At 35.1% G+C, this 25,118-nt stretch overlaps 1 protein-coding gene across 10 annotated transcripts in view; it reads right to left on the reverse strand.

Moving 5' to 3' along the window:
- The window catches only part of NAV3 (neuron navigator 3), an 853,828-nt gene that overhangs the window by 360,875 nt on the left and 467,835 nt on the right, over window positions 1-25,118 (reverse strand). For 7 of the 10 annotated variants that reach the window (XM_064376944.1, XM_064376950.1, XM_064376948.1 and 4 more), the window contains exon 1: window positions 13,867-14,366. The exons of the other annotated variants lie outside the window; for them this stretch is intronic. In XM_064376944.1, the coding sequence (XP_064233014.1) occupies window positions 13,867-14,109 (243 nt within the window). In that variant the 5' untranslated portion in view covers window positions 14,110-14,366. Of the gene's footprint in view, window positions 1-13,866; window positions 14,367-25,118 lie in introns of those variants that run through there. 10 annotated transcript variants of the gene reach the window in all.

Here is a 25,118-nt window from a genome sequence, read left to right on the forward strand (position 1 = left end):
TCTGAAATAAATTCATTCAATATTAGGATGTTATAGGTTCTTAGTCAAAGTCTAAGAGCAAGTGGTCATCTCTTTTAAAGACAGTGCCAGACTGCATTGAGCCTGAATCTAAGCACAAACACATCTGAGCTCTATCTCATAAATCACTACTAAGATCGTTTTTCTTCAAAACAAGACTGCCTGAATTTGGGAATTGTATTTGTATTCCACAAGATTCATTTTATTAAAGTAGATGGAGCCAGGTGCTATTTAATATCACATACACATATACACACATATATATATTTATATAAACGGTATGTAAATGTTTCTTAGTCTATGCTTATTGATATTCTTAAAAAAGAATAGCCTGTGCTAAAAATTATATGTTTGTAGGTCTCATCTGCTTCCAATAAAGATAGGTAATGCTTTAACGTTATTATGATTCTATAACACTATGCTTTTATTTCTGACTACAGTTAGGTCAGGTTGCTATTCTTGTTCTAATCCTAAAGTCAAGAAGACTGAGTAATAACATGCAAGATTACACAGTTGGAGTAAAGAACTCCAATTCAGGCCATCTGACTAGAAGTTTAGTCATTTCATATTAACTACTGCTGCTGTAATGCTGTATGCAACATATACTCTACATATTTAGATTACAGGATGATTAAGCATGTGCATGTATCATAGGTAGGTATATGTGTCTATATACCTACCTATGATACATGCACATGCCACTGAGACCTAGAGTTTATCTGTTAACTAGTGCAATGCCATTATGATTATATATAAAATTTGCTTAGTCACATTTTATTGTGAAAAATTTTGAACACATTTTTTCATTCTGCCCAATGAAAAAATATTTAATAGAACCATTAAAATACAAATTTAAAATAAATCCATATAGAATAGAGAAATAAAGGGAGAAAACAGTAGCTAAAATCTGCAATAAAAATGTTACTGAGAAGATTTTTATTTAAACTACATTGTATCATCTCTATGAGAAAAATCTATTACACCCCTAGAAATAGGTAAAGTTGAGAATCTCCTGAGCAAATATTAGCTCATGTTTTGGGCATTGCTATGGTCTGAATGTGGTCCTTCAAATTCATGTGCTGAAACTTAATTACCAATGTGTTAGATTTGGGAAGTTGGGCCTTTAAGTGGTGACTGAGTTATGAAAATGGAGCCCTCATGAATGGGAGTAAGGCCCCTGTAAAAGGGCTTGAAAGAGTGGGTTCACTCTCTTTTGGTTTTCTGCTGCATGAAGACATTGCATTTCTCCCCTGTGGACAACGGAGAGACAAGGTGCCATTTTGGAAACAGAGATTTAGGCCTTACTAGACACCAAACCTGCCATCACCTTCATCTTAGACATTCCAGCCTCCAGAACTGTATGAAATAAATCTCTCTGGTTCCTAAATTACCCAGTCTATAGTATTCCATCGCAGCAGCACAAATTCACTGATTAAAGCAACATCATTCACTTAATCTTAATGTATCCGCAGCTCAGCAGCTCAGATCCAAGTGTGTAGAGGACTCCCTAGCCACTGTACACAATTGCACAGCAAAATTTGTATATATCGGGCTTTCCTCTAGTTTTATCCATTTTTAGTGTTCTTTTCTTCTTATAATCCCATTTTATTTGCATATTTTTTGAAATGTTATATATTATGTATGTTTTTTAATTCTTCTAAATCTTTTTTTCAAACAAGACAGGGTCTAAACTAGTTGTAAACTGGGGCAAGGCCCCCTACCCTTTATGAGACATTTGGCATTGGCATTGTCTGCATATATTTTTAATTGTCACAATTAGAGAGTAGAAACCTGTTTTAAATAAAACAATTATATCCAAACCTATAATAAAAAGCCATGATAGTTGAAAATCTGCATTATAATCATTTCTGTGACTTCTAGGTCATATTAAACAGGAATTTAAAATTGCAAAAATGAATATAGATCCTAAAAAGAATCCTAGTTTTTCTAAGCATATTTTCCATAATGCCTATAAGATAAACACACACACACACACACACACACACATACCCACATTGATTAACAATGACAAGGAAAGTTACCTAGGGTCCATGGTGCAGATCTAGAAGTGGTAACTGAAAGGTTTTACGTTTACTGAAATGCAGTCTTTTTGTATAATACAATAGGTCTAGCTGGAATCAGTAGAAAATAGCTGAGAGAACATATTGTTGGAGATAATAATAAACCTTGTATTCAATGGACGAAGGCAACACACAAGTGTGGATATCAAAAATCCAGCCAAAGGAAGGAAGAAATAGCCATAAAAAGCAGATGGTTTGAAAAGAAAAGAAATGTGAAACAGAATCCAAATAATATATGGGTCAAAACAATAACATAAAAAGTTCTGGCAAAAATATCACTCTGTAGAAATTCAATAAATTGTCCAAAAAAGGCACAGCAAGATTATATGAAAGATGTGAGCATTCAGGGACAATAAAGGGAAATATATAATCTGTATATTTTTTAAGATTCTAAAAAGTAACAATTTAACTTGATCCAAGCTGAAGCTAAACAGTGAGCCCTGTTAAAGAGAAGGAGAAACCTGGAGACAGACAGTATTACATCACAACTAAATCTACAGACAAATTACCTTAGAAATTCATCTTGCATTTGAAGAGGTTGTTCTCTGCAATATTCTTTATATGTGCTTACCATGCTCTAAAAGGACTGTAATATGACTTTCTTCTTTTAATGCTGAGTTTTCCAATCACCCAGTCACACATTCCCACTCATTGCCCCTTGGAACCAATTTGCAATGAGCTGACAGCAGTTTCACAGTATCTCCAAGCCAAGAGAGAAGACATTCCCTTACACAACTATGCAGTCACCTATTTGGCATCATCTAAAATCCTGCAAATGCCTCTTTCTTGCTTCAAGACACTTGACTTCACCTGATTTGTTAAATTTCTTTTCTAGAATTTAGATCTCACATTGTCTTGGCCTTTCTGGTTCCCAGCTCTGACGGAGAGTTTCCAGGTCCAGCAAGGAAAAGAACGTTAACAACAGAGTACCGAAGCAAGTAGAAGCAAGGGTGCAGGACCAAGAGAGAGACCTGCTTCCAGGAGGATGTGAGACTGGATAAGCAGGTTGGAAGAGGAGAAATTAAAAATAGCTAGAAAGATCCTGAGGTCGGAAACAGCCAGAGGAGTCTGAAGACCATAGTGAGCTTTTTATATGGTATTTGTGTATACATGGACCTGGTCTACTTTTAACAGCTGCGTTAACTGCAAGATCTTTATTTATAACTTAAGTATCATCATGGTTCTTATCTTATTCAGTGTTTTGCTTTTAAAGATGTATCCCTGTAATTCTGGACAACTTATTGACAATCTGAGCACCTTAGACTATTTTTTTAAAAGGTGAATTTTTGCTTAATCTTGAACATGTGACTAATTAGCCAGTTTCTGGCTAACTAACTAAATGCTGGCTAATAGTTTACCGAACTATCTCCCTTAACTTCTGGGTACAGAGTTACACTATATTTCCTAGTCTTTCTTGCAATTAGGTATTATCATCTGATTGAGTTCTGACCAATGGAATAGAATGAAAGTGATATGTGGAATTTCCAAGCCTCTTATGCAATTCTCCATTTTCTCTGTTTCACTGATGGCTGGCTAGAGGTGAGATGATGACACCATAAGCTGGAGAGAACCTGGTTTCTTTGTTACTATATATATGTGTCAGCAACCATTTTCTATAAATGGCCAGATAGTAAACATTTTAGTCTTTGCAATCCATGTCTTCTCTATTGTGAATACTGATCTCTGCCATTACAGGATAAAAGCAGCCACAGGCAACACATAAACCAGTGTCAGGGCTGTGTTCCAACAAGATTTTATTTAGGAAAATGGGCACCAGGCCAGATTTCACCTATGGGTCAGAGTTTGTTAACCCCTAACTATTTGGGACCATTAAAATAGTGAAGAAGAAATTTCTATTGTGTTAAGCCACTGAGACCTAGGGTTTATCTGTTACAGAAGTTAGCATGACCTTAACTAGTGCAATGCCATTTTGATTGTATATAAAATTTGCTTCGTCACATTTTATTATGAAAAATTTTGAACCTGCCCACCCCAGGTTTTCAGTTTTACAAAAAAGTTCTATACAATATCAAATACAGCAAAAAGAAGAGATGGCCCATAGTTTTTATTCATTGGTTTTTGCTTTTCGTTTATGGAGATAGCATCATGCTGTTATACTGGGGAAATGTTCCATTTTTACATGACTCTTTCATCTGGTAACTTTTTTCCAGGCAGAATTGCAATACATTTTAACAAATCATTCTATGGTTTGCAGTGGGAAAGTCCTGCCATGTAACCAATTAATGAACTCTACCACAGATACTTAATTTCTCTATTGGTCCCAGGGACTAGTAACCCAAAGGAAAACGATTCTTAAAGCAAAAATGAAGTAATAGTGGGATTTAGAGAAGGAAGAGTTCAAAGTGAAATTTGTCAAAGACTAGTTCAGTGCTCCTAGTAAGAATATATTATTTCCTTTGTTTTTCTATTACGTGGCTCAGTATCCACAAAGACAGTAAAGAATAACATTGATTTTGACTGTTGGTTGTCTATACATTGTTGTGAGGAAACATCAGAGACAGAGACTTGGAGAGTAAGGACAGGGAAGTGAAATAGACCTAGACTGGAATTCCAACTCCACCCTAGCATCCTTCTGAGATCAGTTGCTACAGCTGTTTGACTGGAATCATAGCTTGGGTATAGCTTTCAACATGTGGTAGGTACTCAAAAAGTGTTAGTAATAATCCTTAGTTTTAACTACTACTTGCTACTAAGTTCACACTAATTAGCACTTCCAACTAAACTGCACATTTTTTGTGTGTGAAGAAAATGTCTTTATCTTTCAAGACAAAGAATTTTTGGATTGTTGATAATTAGTAACTTAATCCAAACATCTATAGCTTCTTTTACAGGACTTGTACCTCTTCCATCGCTCTTGAGCTTCAAACTTTAGTCAGAACTTTGCTCTTTCACACTCTCCTCATCTGCATTTTGAAAATGTTTCCCATTTACTGGCTCTTTATATGTTTTATTTTGTTGTCAGCTTTCACAATATGAACTTAGTCATGTCACTTTGATATTTAGCATACTTCTTCCATTCTGTACAGAATAAATCCTAACTCTTTACAATGCATTTAATGCCCATCTTCCCACTGCCTTAAATTAGCCTACATTCTCTTGCTTGCATCCTACATCCTAAGATTGGTGAGTAATCTGTAGGTTTATAAACACAACACACTACTCCATAGCCTGGTAAATGCTATTCCATATGAAATACTCTTTTTTTCATATTTACTTGACTAAATCAAATTCTTTTTTTTTTTTAGACAGATTCTTGGTCTATCCCCTAGGCTGGAGTGCAATGGTGCCATCTTGGCTCACTGCAACCTCCACCTCCCAGGTTCAAGTGATTCTCATGCCCCAGCCTCCTGAGTAGCTGGGATGACAGGTATTTGCCACCATGCCCGGCTAATTTATATATTTTTAGTAGCGATGGGGTTTCATTATGTTGGCCAGGCTGGTCTCAAACTCCTGACCTCGGGTGATTGGCCTGACTCAGCCTCTCAAAGTGCTCGGATTACAGGTATGAGCCACCATGCCTGGCCTTCAAGAAATGGCTGAAATGTTACTTTTCCCATCTATGGAGAAGTAATCACTGCTTCTTCTATTCTACTACCAATTCTTAATTTTATTAATTCTTATATGACAATACCAGATACTTTTATAATATTATAGTAATAGTGAGTAATAAATGTTGATCACCAACTATACTAGGCCCTCTACTGGCATACAGTTTATATCCAATGTCTCTTTACATCTTCACAAAAATTCTATATGCTTGTTTACATTATTATCCTCGTTTTAAAGAGGAAGAAGATGAGACTTACGTATTAATTGACTTGCTAAAGTCATTTTGCTAGTAAATACTGGAATATTCCAAAAGTCAAAGTTTTCCAAAAGTCAGAGATCAAGAAAAGTAAAGCAAATGCAAAGCTTGACACAGTGACCGTGAACACAAACTACACTTTCAAGAAATGTCTCTGTGAAATAGGAAATAAGGAGCAGTTTAAATATAGTGATGAAAATGATTATTGTTGTTGTTATTATGATTTAAATTAGTAAAGACAAAAATATTATTGGAAGCTGATTCTAAAGCAGCATTTCTCAGCTGTGTTTGATTTTGCCACTGGTTCTTGGTGGATAGAGGTAGGCATATTGCCAAATATCCTATGCTGCTCACAACAGGCCCCATCCCTATGCCCAAAACAGAGTTATCAGTTCTAAATGTCACTGGTGCAAAAGTTGAAATATCCTGGTCCAGTGATCCATTGGGGATGAAGACACTGACAATATGAGAAATGGGATAACCGATGGGACAAAATCAGGAAGAAAGAGAAAGGGAGGAGATAAAATGTTACTCTTAGAAAAGTTTTGTAAGTTATTTTATCCTTGTTTCATTTCATTTTTTACAGATACAGAGATTGAACTCCAGAGAGTTTAAATGATTTATGCTTAAACAATTGTACTTCTAGCAGAAGTTTAATTCAAAATTAGAGCTCCTAACACAATGCTCTTCTAATTATGCCACTTAATCTTTCAAGTTCAAAATTGGCTATGGATAATTGTGGGTGATTTGATAGCATAAAAACCAAACATGTAGCAATTATTTTATCTGAAAGTTAGTGATGTATCTATTGGCTTTATGTTTCTATAAACAATATATTTAGTGTCTTAGTGTTTATTAAAGGAAAGAAAGATGGCCACGATACAAGAAAAAAGAAATGAAGAAGAATGTGTTCATTAAATTGGCATCAAATATACACAAAATATTGAAACTTTCAAAAAAATTTAAAAGTATGAAATCTTCAGTAACATTTAATCAAGTAATCGGTATCAAAAATTTTAATACATTTTAGTTCAAAGCATGAAATATAACTCTATAAAGACACTGTAAAGCATGAACAAAAATAATAGACAATAATATCGATGGTCACATTTCTACCAATTATTACTCAAGAACAATAAATGTATAATAATGAGAAGCTGAGCCTTCTGCCAGTAGAGAAAATGTTAAAATTCCAGCTTTATTTCAATGTTCTCTGACCATTGCTACCACAAAAGCAAAAACAATTAAAATGACCATAACAGTTTAACTGTGATACCTGGAGAGTTATAACTAGAAAAAGAAATAATCGTGTTTCTTTAAATATAAATAACTAAATGTGCAAGCACAGCAGAAACAGGCAAAGAAGGCGGAATCGTCTAGAGACCCAAGAGCTGACCTATGCAGCTGTAGGCCTGGCCAGCTCTGGAAATGCTACCAAGTGAGCAAGCCAACAGGAGTATTGTCAGTCCTCAGCAATCAGGCAACTTCTCCAAGAAGGAAACAGCTGGAGGCCAAAGCCGTGATCTACTTTATTGACATGTGCTGCTATATTTCTATCATGGGGTTCCTTTTATTTATTTCTGTTATTCAAACAATTCGGTAGAGACCATGTGTCAACTTAATTGTCTTCTCCTGATAATTCTAGGCACTTCACACAGCCACTGATTGATTTACGATTCACCAACAATGCTAATTTATTACCTAAAACAAACCCTACTATTCTACATAAAAATTAGGTCAATCAGGAGTCCTCTTTCCCTTCCCCTAACCCCGGGAGAAGTATTTATTATTGCAATGTAGTTTATTGGTTAAGAATAATGTCTTCTGTAATCATATAGCCTTAGTTTGAATCTGTATTCTACCACACTCTAGCACTGAGATACTGGCAAGTAACTTAACCTCTCTAAGCTGCAGTTTCTCCGTCTGTAAAATGGGAAGAATAATAATGCCAATGTCATAAGGCTGTTGTGAGGACTGAATGGAATATTCTATGAAGTGTTTGGCCCAGTACCTGAGGTATAACCAGTCTCTAAACATTAGTTAATATTAGACCCTCTCTGCAATGATTTATCCTAAATATCATTACCAGTGTCATTTGGTCTCGTTCTTACATAAGATCTTTCTCCATTGTCTACCTGCTGTTTTCCATAAATACTATGCTTCATTTATAGTGGTTTACTTCCCTTTTGAGGATAAGTTACGTAAACTTTTCAAAATTAGAGCTCCTAATACAATGTTCTTTTAATTATGCCACTTAATCTTTCAAGTTCAAAATTGACTATGGATAATTGTTGGTGATTTGATAGCATAAATACCAAACGTGTAGCAATTATTTTGCCTGAAAATTGATGACATATCTATTGGCTTTATGTTTCTATAAACAATATATGTAACGTCTTAGTGCTTATTAAAGGAAAGAAAGATGGCTATGATACAAGAAAAAAAGAAACTAAGAAGAATGTGAATGTGTTCAGCAAACTAGCATCAAATGTACACAAAATACTGAAGATTTCAAAAAAATTAAAAAGTATGAAATGTAAACTTTTCCTCAAAAGAATGTTTTCTCTGCCTACATCTGAGTCCTATCTGCTCATTAAATTCCAAAAATTCAGTCTTTTCTGAATGTTTCATTCAAATAGGATTTCTCTCAGCCCTAAAATTCTACAAAAGAATTGCCCACATTAGCAATACTATTTATACAATATATTTGCTTAATAATATTATTATTTATGTTTATTTTCTTTTTTTAAAATCTTCTGTTTCCAAAGCATTAGTGCCAGCCCTGTGTCAACACAGTATTAAGAAATAATTCCTACCATGCTTGCCCTTAACTAGCAAATAGGAAAATTAAATAAGCACACATTCTACCGTGGACATAAATGCCTCTACTCCTTCAAGAAATTTCTTTGGCTCTCTCCAAGCGGATGCAATCTCTCCATCCTTTTAGTATTTACAGTAATTTGTCTATACTTTTATTTGACTTTTGAAATAATTTTAAATAGTGCGTAAGATTTGGATGATAGGGTAAATCTGGAAAAAAATATTGCTGTTATATCGTTAAGAGAAAGTATAAATAAAGTAACATAGTAAAAGCCTTCCTAGGAACAAATTTGAATTCACATTATGGATTTGGTTACTAGTTAACTGTCTGATCCTATGCATGACTCCTACTCTCTCTGATACTCAGTTTATTTCTCTGTAAATGTAGATTATAATACTTTCTTTGAAATGGTCTCGGGATAAAGTAAAAACATTTCTATAAAATACAAGGCTGGTCCACAAAAAATAATTGCTTTCTATAATAATGTAAAACAGAATCTTGAGTTTGCACAAGTAATCTGAGAGGGAAGGAATGAGTGAGACCAAGACTGGAAAAAAGTTGGAAATGAAAATAGGAGTAAAATAAAGGTGGCAGATCAAGTTGGAAAGAGACTGGGGATTGAGAAGTAAAAGCCAGGGAGTTCTCCGCAGCAGCATGGCCAAGAAACTTTCATGAACAGGGATGTCTGATGCTTAATTGGATGTTCTTTGCTGAGCTGTGACAAAATAGAACACTCCTTCTTAATCTTAACCTCCAGAATGTTAAGTAAAGGTTTCAAGGCAAAGTGACTCTGTTCTTCATTTGGGTGTATGCCCAGGAATAATGGAAAAACAAATCCATATGAGAGAGAATAGAAAATTTGAGATAAGAAAGAAATCAGAAAAAGATATAGCTAAGGAAAACATAAGCCCTTGAAATATTGTGGAAGACTTTCCAACTGCATATGACATACAGTCTGGAACTAGTATTATTTATTTGTTAAAGGACAGTGGGACTAAACATTCTGAAGAAATTGGGACACCCAGGAAGAAGACATCTGGGATGTAGTTCCTAGATGGAGCTATGATAGAAACAGAGAAAGTGACAACTGGGAGGCAAGAATGCCTGAATGAAGACACTATAAGATATGAGAAGCAAATAAATTTTTTTCTTAAGCAGGATGGTGAATGTGTTGCATGGTTGCAAGTGAAGAGACACAGAGGAGAGGATACCAATTTAGAGTCATTGAAATAATTGATAGAAAACTTTAAAAGGCCACCAAAGGATGGGAAAGTGCAGAAGAAGATAAACCCAAGCTATAATACAGAAGTAAAATTTCCAATTTCTAGCAAATTGTGGGATGTAAAATGATGATGTACTTCATCAGATGTTAGTCTAGGAATTCGGGATTAGATGACTGGAATGATGGCATTTGCACTAATTGAAACAACAATAGGTGAAGGGAGCAACAACTGAACACACATTTCTGACACTGTCCTATGTAAATTTGTTCTCTCAAACCAGATCATGAAGCTAAGCTGTTTGGTACAAGGACTAGCAGTGTACCCCACATAAATGTTTTTTAATGGCAGTCATCTATTGTGGGTACTATCCATGGTGCCTTTTTCTAGAAATTGAACCTATAATTTTCAGCTGAGCACATAGCTGCCTAGAACAAATACTACATTTTCCAGTCTCCATTGCAGCAAGGTAAGGCCTTGGAACTATAAATAGGCCAATGTGGAAGAATATTTAATAAAACAGGGTATATCTTTTTAATTGAGTGCAGCTCAATTATCTACTCAAGACTATGAAGTAGGCCTGGCGTGGTGGCTCACACCTGTAATCCTATCACTTTTGGAGGCTGAGGCAGGCAGATCATGAGGTCAAGAGATTGGGACCATCCTGGCCAACATGGTGAAACCCCATCTCTACTAAAAATACAAAAATTAGCTGAGCGTGGCAGTGCATGTCTATAGTCCTGCTACTTAGGAGGCTGAGTCAGAAGAATCGCCTTAACCCAGGAGGCAGAGGTTACAGTGAGCCGAGATCACGCCACTGCACTCCAGCCCGGCAACAGAATAAGACTCCGTCTCAAAAAAATAAATAAATAAAGACTGAGGTATAAGCCACAAATGGATGATGGCAACCAAAATAGAGCCTGGTTCCCTGACAACTTCCTGAAGTTTCCCTACCAGCCATACATGGACTGCTCAACTCCAGGTTTTCTTTATATGAAAATAAAACACACTTCTACCTTCTTTATGCTATTGTTATGTTGACTTTTCTACTTTTGCAGCCAAGTCTAATTCTCTCTAATATAACTACCTTGAACATTTTTGCTATTCAATTCAGTTCTGTTCTTTTTTCAAAAGCAAAAATAACTCCAAATATACTTCTTTTTAACATTTAGAAATATTCTGAACTGCTGACCAGGCAGTCTTTACGTTTGTTTGAAAACATTTTTAATCTGATAAGTGGCATGGTAAAAACATCCCTATAAATACAACTTTGCTTACCACAAAGGCTTATTGGGATATCGGATGCTTGATTAATATGTTTGCTAACCAAAGAGATCAACCAAAATTATATTGAAAACAGTGCTTATAGTGCTCAAGTCCTAGGCCAAGGGCATTTAGCAAACTGAAAGTTTCACTAAAACTGCAGAAAAGATAGCAATGGTCAGCAGAGAAAATGTGTCTCTATTCTTTCCATTGAATCCATACAGACTTGTGGATACATAGAATATTAGAATACATTTGCATGACATTTCTTTTAATTATTTGCAAAAAGTTAATCAGTTTTAGCCTTTTGTTGATAATTTAAATTTCCCTGCTTTTTATTCTATATTGTTCACATTGGACTGAGAACTATAAACCCTCAAAAAGTACTTCCTTTTACCTGATTTTTCTCACATGGAAAATGCTTTGTTAAACATAGAACTCCACAAATCATCCATTCCCAAACTCTTGTTTCATAGATAAAATTGATATGGGAAGGGGGAAGGGAAGTGCTGGGTAGAGAAAGATGGGGTCCCTGGCTAGGGCTCCACCCCTTGGCCTGTGCCCAAGGACCTAGTGAGGACAGGCATTTCTGTTTTCATGCCCAAATGTTGCATTTTCTTTTTTTCGGTACACCAAGGCAGGAGCCCAGGATACAGAAAGCCCTCTGTCCCTGCCATAAGGCAGAGGGTCTAATTAAGCAGATTAACACAATCCACCTTCAGACAGCAAAACTAAAAGAACACACTGTAACACATGCCCACTGGGGCTTCAGGAGCTGTAAACACTCAACCCTAGATGCTGCTGTGGGGTTGAAGCCCTACAACCTGCCCATCTGCATGCTCCCCCTAGAGCTTTCAGCATCAGGGCATTGAAGAAGCGAACCACTCCCGCTGTCACACGCCCTATGAGGGGGACAAAGGAACATTTCCCGTTTCAAAATGATCAAAAAAGATGAGCAAACTTAACTAAATCTTTCTCAAAATAACTGTTTATTCATTCATTGATTCATTAATTCCTGTATTCATTCATCCAACTACTATTTAATTCTTATTATGCATAAAGTATTGTAGAAGGAGAGAGCTGGAACACAGAATATGACACGAGACCTGCCTTCTATACATTTTCAACTTAGTGAAGATGCAAAGAAATTATCCAGATAATTAAAAGAAATTATTCAGATAATTAAAACACACAAGCATTTCTACAAGGAATCGGGAAAGAGGAATGGAGGAGAAGAATAGCTTAGCAAAGACTTTATGAATAAAGTTGCATCTGGGATGAGGCTTAAAGGATCTGAACAGGTGAAGGTGGAATAGGCACTGCAGAAAAAGGAGTGGCTTTCTTTTTCACTTCTAGAGTTGATTTTTACATAAAGGCTTTTTCCTTAAATTATTTTAAATTAACATTTGGATAGCAGAGTAAAACCAAAATATTTCCTAAGAAGCCAGGGATGAGACTGACTTTGGAAAGCTTGACATTATGGTTAATGCTGCATTAAAAAGTGATGCTTAGTAGAATGATGGTTACCAGAGGCTGGAAAGGGTGGTGGTGAGGGGGGCCAGGAGGAGTGTGGGTGGTTAATGGGTACAAAAATAAGTTAGGTAGAATGAATAAGATCTAGTATTTGATAGCACAACAGGATGACTGTTGTCAACAACAATTTATTCTATATTTTAAAATAACCGAAAGAATTTATATTTAGAATGTTTGCAACACAAACAAATGATAAATGCTTGAGGTGATGGATATCCCATTTACCCTGATGTGGTTTTTACACATTGTATGCCTGTATCAGAATATCTCATGAACCTCATAAATATACACTTGATATGTACCAATAAAAATAAAAATAAACTAAACAAAAGTGGTGCTTATCAAGGTACAAATGTATCCCCACCAAGTTCAGCAGCTGCAGGGCCATGCTAGCATTCAGTGACTGGAGAAAACGGCTGTAGTATGCTTTAGAAACCAGGGGCTATGAGCAACTACTCACAAAATATCCGAAATTAAATGACTGAAAAATATATCAGTAATAAGTAAAAGAGTAGGGTTTCAGGTTACAAGTGAAAATCCAGACAGAGGTACAGTATCAAGGAAAATAAAATTTCATTTTCCTTCATATTGTAATGAATTAAGCAGCCTAGGATACAAATATTCAAACAGAAATTGTTTGAAATGCAAATGATATTTAGAGAAAAGTGATGGTGTCTACATGGATTATTACAAATAAATCTCTTATCAAAAGTACCTATTTTCATACATTGCAGCATGTATACATTTCATACTTATATTGCAGTATGTATGAAAATAGGTTCTCTTTTCCTCACATTTGTGATTGATTATGGTTTTTAGTAATAGAACAATATCTGGAACTAACTAGGCATTCATCAATAAGTAGTATTAAATAATGACAACATATGCATATTCAGAAAATTTTGATCATGACTTTTACAACTCTAAACTAAGAATACGATTTTTACGTAAGCAAAATGTTCAGCTTTTCAGCCATTCTAACTACTTATATCCTTACACTGGTATTCCTCTACTACTCACCATTTCATAACATGTTTTATAGTGCACTTAAAAAGAAATGTACATTTTAGCTATATAAGTCTGCAGGTAACTTCAGCCACTAACCTTGCTGTCTTCTTTCTCCTTGGCTTCTCCTTGGAAGGGTTTCTTCTCTCCAAATTCACAGGTTGATTTTAATGCAAGCTGACAAGAAAGCATGGAGCTCTCTGTTTCAGCAAGTTCCAAAGGTCTTGAAGAACAGTGCTGTGACCCAGTCGTGCCAAGATTTGGTATCGGAAGAGCAGTATGCACAGGCTTTGACCCAACAGCTGGCTGCCTCAGTTTTGAGGCAACCCCAAGAACAGGCATGGCTTCTATAAAAGTATCTTCTTGCTGCCAAAGAAAATGCTTCTAACCTCAGTCTTGTAGAATCCAGCTTTAGAATTTCCAGAACAAATACTTTAAACAAAACTAGCAGTCATCCTGATTTTTAAAAACCTAATAGTATAATTTTCAGGAAGAGGCAAAACTTCCCTGCATCTTTAGTTAAGTATCTTTCTGTTTTGCTGGCTGGGATTCATTCTCATTCTCATTCTCATTCTCTCTCTCTCTCTCTCTCTCTCTCTCTCTCTCTCTCTCTCTCTCTCTCTCTCTCTTTCTCTCTCTGTTCAGTGACTCAGTATCTATGTAATACTAAATATCCTTTGGGGAGTAAACTTTTCTTGAAGGTAACTGCCACAAAGCTCCTTTTTTTCTCACTAAAGCAGTCTGAGTCTGAACTTTGAGAGTAAAAAAGAGGAAAAAAACAAAAGGAAAAACCCTTCAGTCCAGCTGTCAGAGCAGCCAAAATACCACAACAGTGGAAGGACAGGAGTTCTTCCTGATTTCAGAAATAACCAGCCTGCATTCTCTTTTTAAAGAAAATTGTATTTCCCCCAGCTTAGAAAAAAAAAGAATGGACATGTTAATGGCCAAAACAAACAGCTGTTGGAAGAACTTTTAGCCCGGAAACAATCTCAGCAATAAAGTTGTTTGTCTGATTTCCAGCTATTTTTCACTACTGACAGCCATGAGCCGCGATGTTCATTCTGTTGCATCCCATGAAATCAGGCTAAAATCATGCAATCGTGCAACCAGCTAAAGCAGTTAAATCATTCATCGGACCATAGCTGCCTAGGTTATGAAAATAAAGTAAACACAGGGAACAGGACACTAAACATATAGTAATGATTGTTCCCAAATTTAATAAGTCATGATTATAAAAACATTCAAAGATAATACTTATGTGGAGTGTATTACAAAGCAGTTATTGAGCTAAGCATTTTATGAATTATCACCTTTAATCATTGGAATGACTCAAAGTATAAGCACATTTATTTTCTTTCCTTTATAGAAAGAATAGCTATGACTTGGATACACAGAAAAATTTGACTAAAATCATGAAGCTAGAAAGGGGGAAAGTTTTTAGTTTATTTCTTAATTTTAGTTTTTAAACCCACCTTTTAAAATGGTTGAATATAACACTGTGATTCAAGCTTATTAAGTCCAACTTAAAATCCCAAGCTTCTCAAAAGTATCCAAACAGATACTCAATGACAATGAACGATGATGTGCCTATCCATAGAATTATTTTATTATAATCATATCATGTTCTATTTCTGCCTAAAGCATGTCAGGAACTTTAAAATAACAACGGGTAAACTTTAAAGAAAATATCTAATGTACTATGCATTATTGTTCTGAAAGTGATTATACTCAGATAATGGATACAGAGAGCAATTATATTCACTAAATATTATAAAAATTAGTAATAAAGCAATCAAAGTTCTTAGAAAAATGAGTGGATACTTTGTATAGACACAATAAATTAGGGAAATTATTAAATAACGATTTTTATTGAAAATGCCTTTTTTAGTGAAGAAATAGTCATCTTTGGCCTTTAAATTATTACGTACTTTTATCTAAGACAGAGTAATTTATAGATGAAAGAGCCAATAACTAAAATAAAATGTAGATGTTCTTGCTGACTCAGCATAGAAGACAGGAAATGCAAGTTAGAAATTTTGCAGACTTTTAAAAAAGTAACCCAAGTGGGCTTTACACAATGGGATAATATGAAAATACAACACTAGTGATATCAAAGAAATGAAATAATGTCTCTGAGGAAGTAAGTTATTATTTGCAGACCATTCAATACATTGTAACTTTCAGAAACTATAAGATAATACAAAGCCGGAGAAGTTCATGCTACTAAAATGAGGTTTAGGTCATGATAAGACATATGCAACTTGTAATCCTCACAATGCAAAACAAAATAGCACCTTAATAATAGAAGTTGTGGGAAACATTGACTTAGGAAGACCACTCAAAACATATGCAACTTTGGGAGTATACTGCTAGCAAAAATAATATTGGCACCTCAGACAGTAATTTGGACCACCCAAGGAAGTGACTCAGAATTATCAAAAATAAAAATGAGCATAAATGCTGGCAACACTTTAACTAGAATTGGTGGAGGAAATCCAGTTGGAAGGCAAACTCCAAGCCAGTACGCTTGCCACTGAAATGGGTACAGGGTCAGGGCAACTGCAAATATTTAAGAGCTGCACAAGGCCAGGAGCATGCCCCTTTGAAGAGGAAGCCCCCGATGCAGGCATTCATTTTTGTTTTTGTTTTTCGTTTTCTTAAAACTGAGCCAAAAGGGCTCCTGCTGACTATATAACATTCAAACTGAGGGCTTCTTTGCCCACCCAAGGTTATAATTCTACTCTGACTATTTCTGCCTCCCTTTGCCTAGAGTATATTGTATATAAAGCTATACAACTTCCATATTATACTAATATAATATTTCCTATTTGCCAATTGCAAAGGAGCTAACTGGTATTTTAGAAACATATGTTGGAGGAGGATGTGCTGTAATTCCTGGAACAATTAGATTGAATTTTTAAAAAAGGGTTCACATTCAATAAGATGTCTTTTCACTTTGAAATGCCTTTTGCATATTAGGCAATATCTTTCACTCCAACTGAAATGTAAGATTGGTATTAGTAGCCACTGTCAATGAACTTTTTGCAATAATATCTACCACCAAAAGCAACAAAACCAAATTAACTTACTATAAAAAATATACTGTGTGCCAGGAGTTGTCATCTCAATTTATCTTAAAAGAACCACGTCATTTTGAGACCTAGAGACAAAGGCACTGAGAAAGTAAATAGTTAGCTTACGGTCACTGTTATTTTATAGATGAAGTTCAAAACGAGGTTTTTCAACCTGAGTTCAACAAATCAGATGTGATGGTGACTTGCTAAAAATATAGATGAAATATAAAAATATAGATAAAAAATACAGTGCTTGCTAAAAATATAGATGATTGCATTCATCTCAGACCCACTGGGTTAGTCCATTTTTGCTACTATAACAGAATATCTAAAACTGGGTAATTTATAAATAACAAGAGATTTGCTTCTTACAGTTCTGGAGGCTGGGAAGTATAAAGCTGAGGGGCCCACACGTGGTGAGGGTCTTCTTGCTGCATCTCCCCATGGTGGAAGGTGGAAGAGCAAAAGAGCACTCATATAAGAGAGACAGAAAGGGCCAAACTCGCTTTTATAACAGCCTACTCTCATGATAGTCCCACTACCACAATAACAGTATTAATCCATGTATAAAAGTAGTGTTCTCATGGCCTAATCACCTTTTAATGTCACCATCTCTTACTACTATTCACAATGGCAACTAAATTTCAACATGAGTTTTTGGAAGGGAAGCAAAACTCACTTTGAAACTATCATGAGGGAGAGCGAAAGGTCTGTAAATTGATTCTTCTAAATATTAGAATTTAAAATCTGTAAATTATAGGATTTGTAGTTTGATAGGTCAGGCAATGGTCTGTCAAGTAGAACTGCTTATAAGCAAATCTCCACTTCCTCACTTACTATTTACATGAATTTGGAAGTTGCTGTGTCTCAGTTTCATCATCTGTAAAATGGGGTAAAAGAAATAGCTGTACTTCCTTCACAGGGGCTCTGTGAGAATTAAAGGAAGTAAATATATGATGTTGTTAGTCTTCCACATAGTAAGTGTTCTATAAATGTAAGCTATAAATGTTACAGGAAATCTAGTCATAAGAATTAGAGAGATAAAGTCATGAAGCCTAATACAGCCATTATCATAAGGATTAATAGGACTGAACTCAGGAAAAAAATTCTGAAAATTAAAATGAAATAAATTACTTGTCATTTTATTCCCATCAAATTTAATAGGAAAGAGGCAATGACCCTTGAAGTAATTTCTAAAGCTAAGCTGGAGTTTTAGGCAATAAGAGAATTCCAACCTGGCTAAATTTTAATATTAGTAATTTAAAAAATAAATAATAAAATCTCATAAAATGGCAACTTGCAAACCATGATTTTTAAAAGTGAGAGAAAAATTATTCAACTGTCAACAAAAAAGCATGCTTGCTGAAAGGAAAAATATGATTGGATAGTCAACTCTGACATTTGCTGAAAATATAGGAGAGTCACATTTTTTTTTTTTTTTAGACAGAGTCTTGCTGCTGTATCCCCCAGGGTGGAGTACAGTTGTACCATCTCAGCTCCCTGCAACATCCACCTCCAGGTTCAAGCAATTCTCATGCCTCAGCCTCCCTAGGACCTGAGATTACAGGCGCACACCACCATGCCTGGCTAATTTTTGTATTTTAGTAGAGACGGGTTTCATCATGTTGGCCAGGCTGGTCTCAAACTCCTGACCTCAGGTGATCTGCCCACCTTAGCCTCCCAAAATGCTGGGATTACAAGCATGAGCCACCGCGCCTGGTCTCAAATTCTTATTTCTAACAGCTTGATTGAAGTAGAATTTACACATAAGTAAAATTCAACAAATTTAAGGAAATAATTCAACGTGGCCAGCACCACTATCAAGATGTGGAATATTCCCTTCACCCAAAATGTTCTCTCATGCCCACTGTAGATAATGTCTTACAACACAGACAATATCTGAAGTGATTTCTAATGCTAGCTTTGCCTTTTCTAGGATTTCATAGAAATGAAATCATTTAGTATTTTTGTTTTTGGCTGTTTTCACTTAGCATAATGCTTTTGAGATTTATCTGTGTGTTATATGTATCATTAGTTCTTTACTTTGCATGGCTCAAATGTATTCCATTGTTTGAATATGGGACAATTTGTTTATTCATTTATCTGGTAAAGACACTTGATTTGTTTCCATTTTGGGGATATTATGAATAAAGGTCTATAATTTTTGAGGGGACACGGGAGCAGAATTGCACTGGACAGTCACCAAGGCTGGAGTGCAGTGGTGCAATCTCGGCTCACTGCAACTTCCACCTCCGGATTCTAGCGATTCTCATGCCTCAGCCTCCCAAGCAGCTTAGATTACAGTTGTGCACTGCCATGCCTGTATTTTCAGTAGAGACAGGGTTTCACCATGTTGGCCAGGCTGTTCTTGAACTCCTGACCTCAAGTGACAACACCTGCCTTGGCCTCCCAAAGTGCTGGGATTACAGGCTTGAGATACAGTGCCTGGTCCTATAAATATTTATATATGTCTTATGTTGATATTTATCTTATTTTCTCATGGATAAATAACTCAAATGGAATTTCTGAGTTATGTGATAACTATATATTTAATTGTGTAAGCAACTGCCACACTGTTTTCCAAAACATACCATTCTGAACTCCCACTAGCAATGTATGAGAGGTCCAGTTGCTCCACATACTCGATACTCCATATCTTCAGTCTTTCATTTTAGCCATTCTACTCAGGTGTAGGGGTGTATCTTTAGTTTTAATTCAAATTTTTCTAATAATTTTTTGATGTTGACTATCTTTTCATGTGTGCTTGTCATTCATATATCATCTTTGGTGAAATATCTGTAAAAAAAATTCTGTCCACCTTTTGTCTCAATATTTTTGAGTTTTTTTTTTAACAGTTCTTTATATATTTTGACATAGGTCCTATCTTAGATATATATTTGAATAAATTTTGTCCTAGTCTTCAGCTTGGTTTTTGTTAGATGATTCTCCATATATCTCTCAAATTTTTTCAGTCTCGTGAGTGGGGATCCTAAATGTTCCTTTATGTTAAACTACTTTTCCAAGGATTTTGATGAGTGTTTAGTATCATCTTTCCATTCTTTCCATTTTATCTGTTTCTTTATAAAGTGGATTCTTAGTAGGTGACATGTATTTAATTTTATTCTTCTATTTTCTCTAGGATTTACTATATAAACCATTAACTTATTACAATATGCCTTCAAATTATATTATGCCACTTTAAATATAATTTACAAACCTCACAGTATTTAATTTTACATTCCTGTTCACATTCTTGTGCTAGTGTTAGCATACATTTTCATCTACATATATTAACAGAGTACATTATTTTGTTCTATTATCAATTATGTTTTAAAATTTTAAAGCTGAATAGAAATAATCTTTATATTTATCCACGCAATTTCCATTTCTGGTGCTCTTATTTCCTTTGTGTAGATGTAAATTTTTATCTGGTATCATTTTCCTTTTATAAACAACCTTTTATAATATTTTTCAAATTGTAGATTTGCTGGCAATTAACTGTCAGTCTCAGCTTTTGTTTGGCTGAAAAACAGCTTGCTTTGCCTCCAGTTTTGAAAGAATTTTTTTCTGGGTACAAAATTCTAAGTTAACAATTTCTTTTCTTCAGTAAAAATGCCGCATAATTGTATTTTCATTTGCGTATTTTCTAAGAAGTCCATCATATTTCTGATCTTTATTCCTTTCTATGTATCCTGGCTGTATTATTCAACTTCTGATAAGATATTCTTCATCACCCATTTTTAGCAATTTGATTTTCTCTTTTTTCTTTTTCTTTCTCTTTTTCTTTTTTTTTTTTTTTTTGAGACAGAGTGTTGCTCTGTCACCAGACTTGAGTTCAGTGGTGCGATCTTGGCTCACTGCAATCTCCACCTCCTGGGTACAAGCCATTCTACTGCCTCAGCCTCCCTAGTAGCTGGGATTACAGACACGCACAACCACACCCAGATAACTTTTGTATTTTTAGTAGATACGAGATTTTACCATATTGGCCAGGCTGGTCTGGAACTCGTGATTTCAGGTAATCCACGAGCCTTGGCCTCCCAAAGTATTGGGATTATAGGTGCGAGCCACTGCGCCTGGCTGGCAACTGAATTTTTTAAAATGTTTTCTTCAGGTCATGTTATGTTCATTAGTCTTTTTTATGATTTTTATCAAATTTTGGAAACTTTTGAGTTTTTTCTAAAATTAATTTCTGGCTCTCTCTTCCTTTTAGGGCTCCAATTATGTATGTGGGACCACCTGCTTTCATGCCACATGAAACTTTCACGTTTACTAATGCAATTAATTTTTTAAGGCTTTAAAAAATTTTACTCTCTCTGCTTCATATACCATTCACTTAACTTCTGTTACTGTTTCAAAGTTCATTAATCTTAACTCTATATTATTTAATCTGTTGTAATCCAATCTCATGTATTTTTAATTCATACACTATATTTTTTCATCTCTATAAGTTCTATTTGGATATCTTTTATTTCTTCCGTGTCTCTCCTTATCACATTAATGTTTTTCTACCTTCTTGAAAATATGGAGCATATTTATAATAATTTTTTAATAATGTCTGCTAATTATATCATTTCTGCCATTTCTTAAGTATGTTTCCAATAATGGATTTTTTTTTCCTGGATATAAGTCATGTTATATTGCTTTTTAACATGCCTGGTAATTTTCTACTGGATGGTAGACATTTGTAATTATACACTTGTATAGTGGATTTCAAGTAGTGTTTGACTTTGTAATGGCACACAGTTAAGTAGCTCTTGAGCACTTTAAGTAAATTGTTAAAGAAGGTACAGACCAGATTCCCTAGAGATAATTATGCACCACTTGTAAAGAAATACAATTTTGTGGGTCTAACATGCCTCGTGGTCTTTTCACTCTGGCTGGGGAAAATATCAATTATTCCCAACCTTGTGTGAGTGCTAACAATTACTTATCATACTCCCTTCTGCTTGTCGTTTCTTTGACATGTGCTTGTTTCCTCTAATATATGTACAGGTAAGTCCTCTGCCAAAGATTAGACGAAACACCTCTGTAAGTCTCTAATGTTCATCCTCATTCTATCTCTTTGTATCTCTCTGTGTGTGTCTATCTATCTCATTTTATCTCTCTCTCTCTTTCTCTCTCTCTCTCTCCCTCTCTCTGCAGTTTCTTCCCTTCTGGTACTTTGACTCCAAAATTTTAGCACTCGAGGCTTTCCTAAACTTTGATCTCTATTTCTAAAACTCAGCACAACTTGTGAACTCTATTTGGGTTCTCCATCTCTACTCTGTGGTCTGGATATTGCCACCAGGAAGTAAACTAGCACAATTGTAAGCCTTCCCCTTTGAGTACCCTTCTTTCAGGAACCATCGACCTGTATTATCTGTTGTCCAATGGCTTAATAATGTCCTTTTATATACTTTTGATCAGTTGATATTTAAGGTGGGAGGAAGTCAATATAATCCCTGTTAGTCTATAATGGAAGCACAAGTAAAGAGTCAAATTATTAATCATTCTTTTTCTTCCAATCCATTCTGAAATTGTACCGTGCATTATCACTTTCACAATAGACCTTGAGAACCTTCATTTTTTAAAAATTGTCCTCCATTCAGGTAAGAACTTCCCTTAAAACCCAGAGAATAAATGATTTGTACTAACAAGTTACAAAACGTTTGAATGATTTGGATAGATTGTCTTCAGGCCTAATAAGGAAATTTAAATAATAAAAAATAAGATAAGATATACTGAGCTGAAGTTAAAACTATTCTCCAGACCTTGCTTCTAACACTGAAGACACTAAGATCTGTTTTGGAATTTTTCTTACCAGTATTCCCATTGAAATCATTTTTTCTCGGATATCTCAGAAAAAAAAATGGATGCATAGAGAAGTATTAGGTATACAGTGTATTTGTGGAGGCAAAGGGCAACGATGCCAAGATGTGCCTTTAATGTGGTATTGAATCAGACAAAAGAAGGGTAAACTAGCTGGCTAAAACATAAAAGCAGGTGATGAGTACAAAAGATTAAATAATAAAACAGCTAACGGATTTTTAAGGAATGCACACAATATCCACTTAAAACGAGGAACTTCTCAGCAGAGGTGGAAATTGTTTATATATGCTCTATGGCATGCATTTATCACCCTACAGGCTTCCTTACAATATGCTACTGATATAGTTAGTTGAGCAAATAAAATGTATCAAATTCAGAGGGTCTCTTAACCATAAAGTATAATGAAAAGCAAATGTAGTCAGCTTTGGAATGGCATTGCATGTTAATACCCTTCTTTTAAGGATATCAGTTCCCTGAGTGAAAAAAAATACACATCTGGAAAAAGGACAACTATTCCATTAAAACAAAATCATTGGATATTCTTGCCAGATAAATTTCAGTATTCCAGTAAGACAGTAGACCCTTAAAAATCCAAATGAATGCTAAAAAAAAAAAAAAAAAAAAAAAAAGCTTAAAAAATAGTTACACTTGAAAGAGCCATTCTTGTTGGTATATGGGTACACAAATATACTGTTACAGAAAGATAAAGGAAGCCATCTCAGACAAGTTTTAACAGTTTGGTCCTGGCAAATGCAGCCAAAAAATGTTAGATGTAACGATGTACAATAACACTGTTTTATAAAGGTATCATTTCCACTACTGTTTCCCTGCCAATTTTCTTATTTTCATATATTTTTGAAGGTTATATACAAATGAAATTGGGTAAAATATAAAAGAATGGTACACCAAAGCAAAGCCATTCAACGGGTATCATAAAAATGTCATTTGCAATGGTTGTAACTTGTAATTGTGAAAGATTTATAGGACCATTTGGGATAATACACATTTTCACATCCCAAGCCTCTTGGACTCAAAATGTAACCATTGCTCTTACTCTTTCAGACTCCACATGTTAATGATCTCCTGCTTTATTTCAGATATTCTGAGTGTGCATTAGGTTTCATTCAGGGATTGAGAGCAAATCTTTTCTTAAACACGTAAACTTTATTCTTATATTTTAACACAGGGTAACACTATAATTAGTCTGTGAGATTTTAATCTAAGTAATGAGTTAAAGTAGTTACTGCTTGTAACCAGTTCCAGTTCCCAGGTCCAGTACAGGCTCTAAACTTCAGATCTAACTAATATCCAGATCCATTCTAGGAACCACCCAGAAAAGCTACCCTGTTGATAGCTTCAAAAGTTTGTCTTTATCAGCTCATGTAGCATTTTACTAGGAACTCTGAGGATAATTCAAAACAGCTGTGGGTGTGTGCATGCACGTGTGTGTGTGTGTGAGAGAGAGAGAGAGACAGGCAGAGACAGAGACATAAAATAAGAAAGAGAGAGAGGAATATTGAGAAGTTCAGCTAGATACCTCTTAATCTACCAGAAGTCATAAAAGAATGGAAAATTAGAAAGTATGATAATGAAAACATATCTTTTTCATTAAAGTATAATGAAAACATTCATTTTATTAAGATGAAAGACCTGATTGTGACTCTTCTATTGTTTTGAGTATTTTGTCAGTACTGGGTCTGTATTTAGTAAGTATAAATAAAATACAGTTAAGTCACTTTAAGGAACTCTTATGGCACCATTTAATTAGGCAGCAACATAAAATTACATATACATTATTAATATCTACCTATTCTACTGAACAAAAGCAGTGACTCAGGGTCAACAACTACTTGAGGTTATAGTGCCTTTCACACATACAGGGGTAGAGTGTGTGATCTTCCAAGCTGTATACAATGGTCATATTCTTAATAGCCCAGAAATGAAATGAGACCATTAACTTCAAAACCATATCTCTCTGTCAGACACTGCAATGGTTAGAATGTTTTTGTCCCCTCCAAATTTCACATTGTAACTTAATCCTCAATGCAACAATATTGGCAGTGTGGCCTTTGGAAAGCGATTGAATCGTGAGGGCTCTGCCCTCATGAATGAGATTAGATGCCTTTATAAAAAGACTTGATAGAGGAAGGTCACCCCTCTCTTTCCCTTCCACCTTCTAACATGTGAAGATGCAGCAGGAAGACCCTCAACACGTTAATATCTTGATCTTGGATTTCCTGGCCCCAGAACTATGAAATATAAATTCCTGCTCTTATAGAAATTATCAGTCAGTGGTATTCTGTTATAACAGCACTAATGGAATAAGACAGGCATCTAATACCTTAGATTCAGAAACATATAGAAAACCTACCATAAAAGATGGAAAGTGATCAAAAAGTCTAAGTGAACCCTTCAGAGTTTACCTTTTCTTTTTTATCTGCTTCTTACCAGAATAGCACATACACA

The sequence above is a fragment of the Aotus nancymaae genome, unplaced genomic scaffold, assembly GCF_030222135.1.
Source record: "Aotus nancymaae isolate 86718 unplaced genomic scaffold, 86718_ANA_hifiasm-v0.15.2.pri h1tg000016l, whole genome shotgun sequence".
Taxonomy (NCBI): Eukaryota; Metazoa; Chordata; class Mammalia; order Primates; family Aotidae; genus Aotus; species Aotus nancymaae.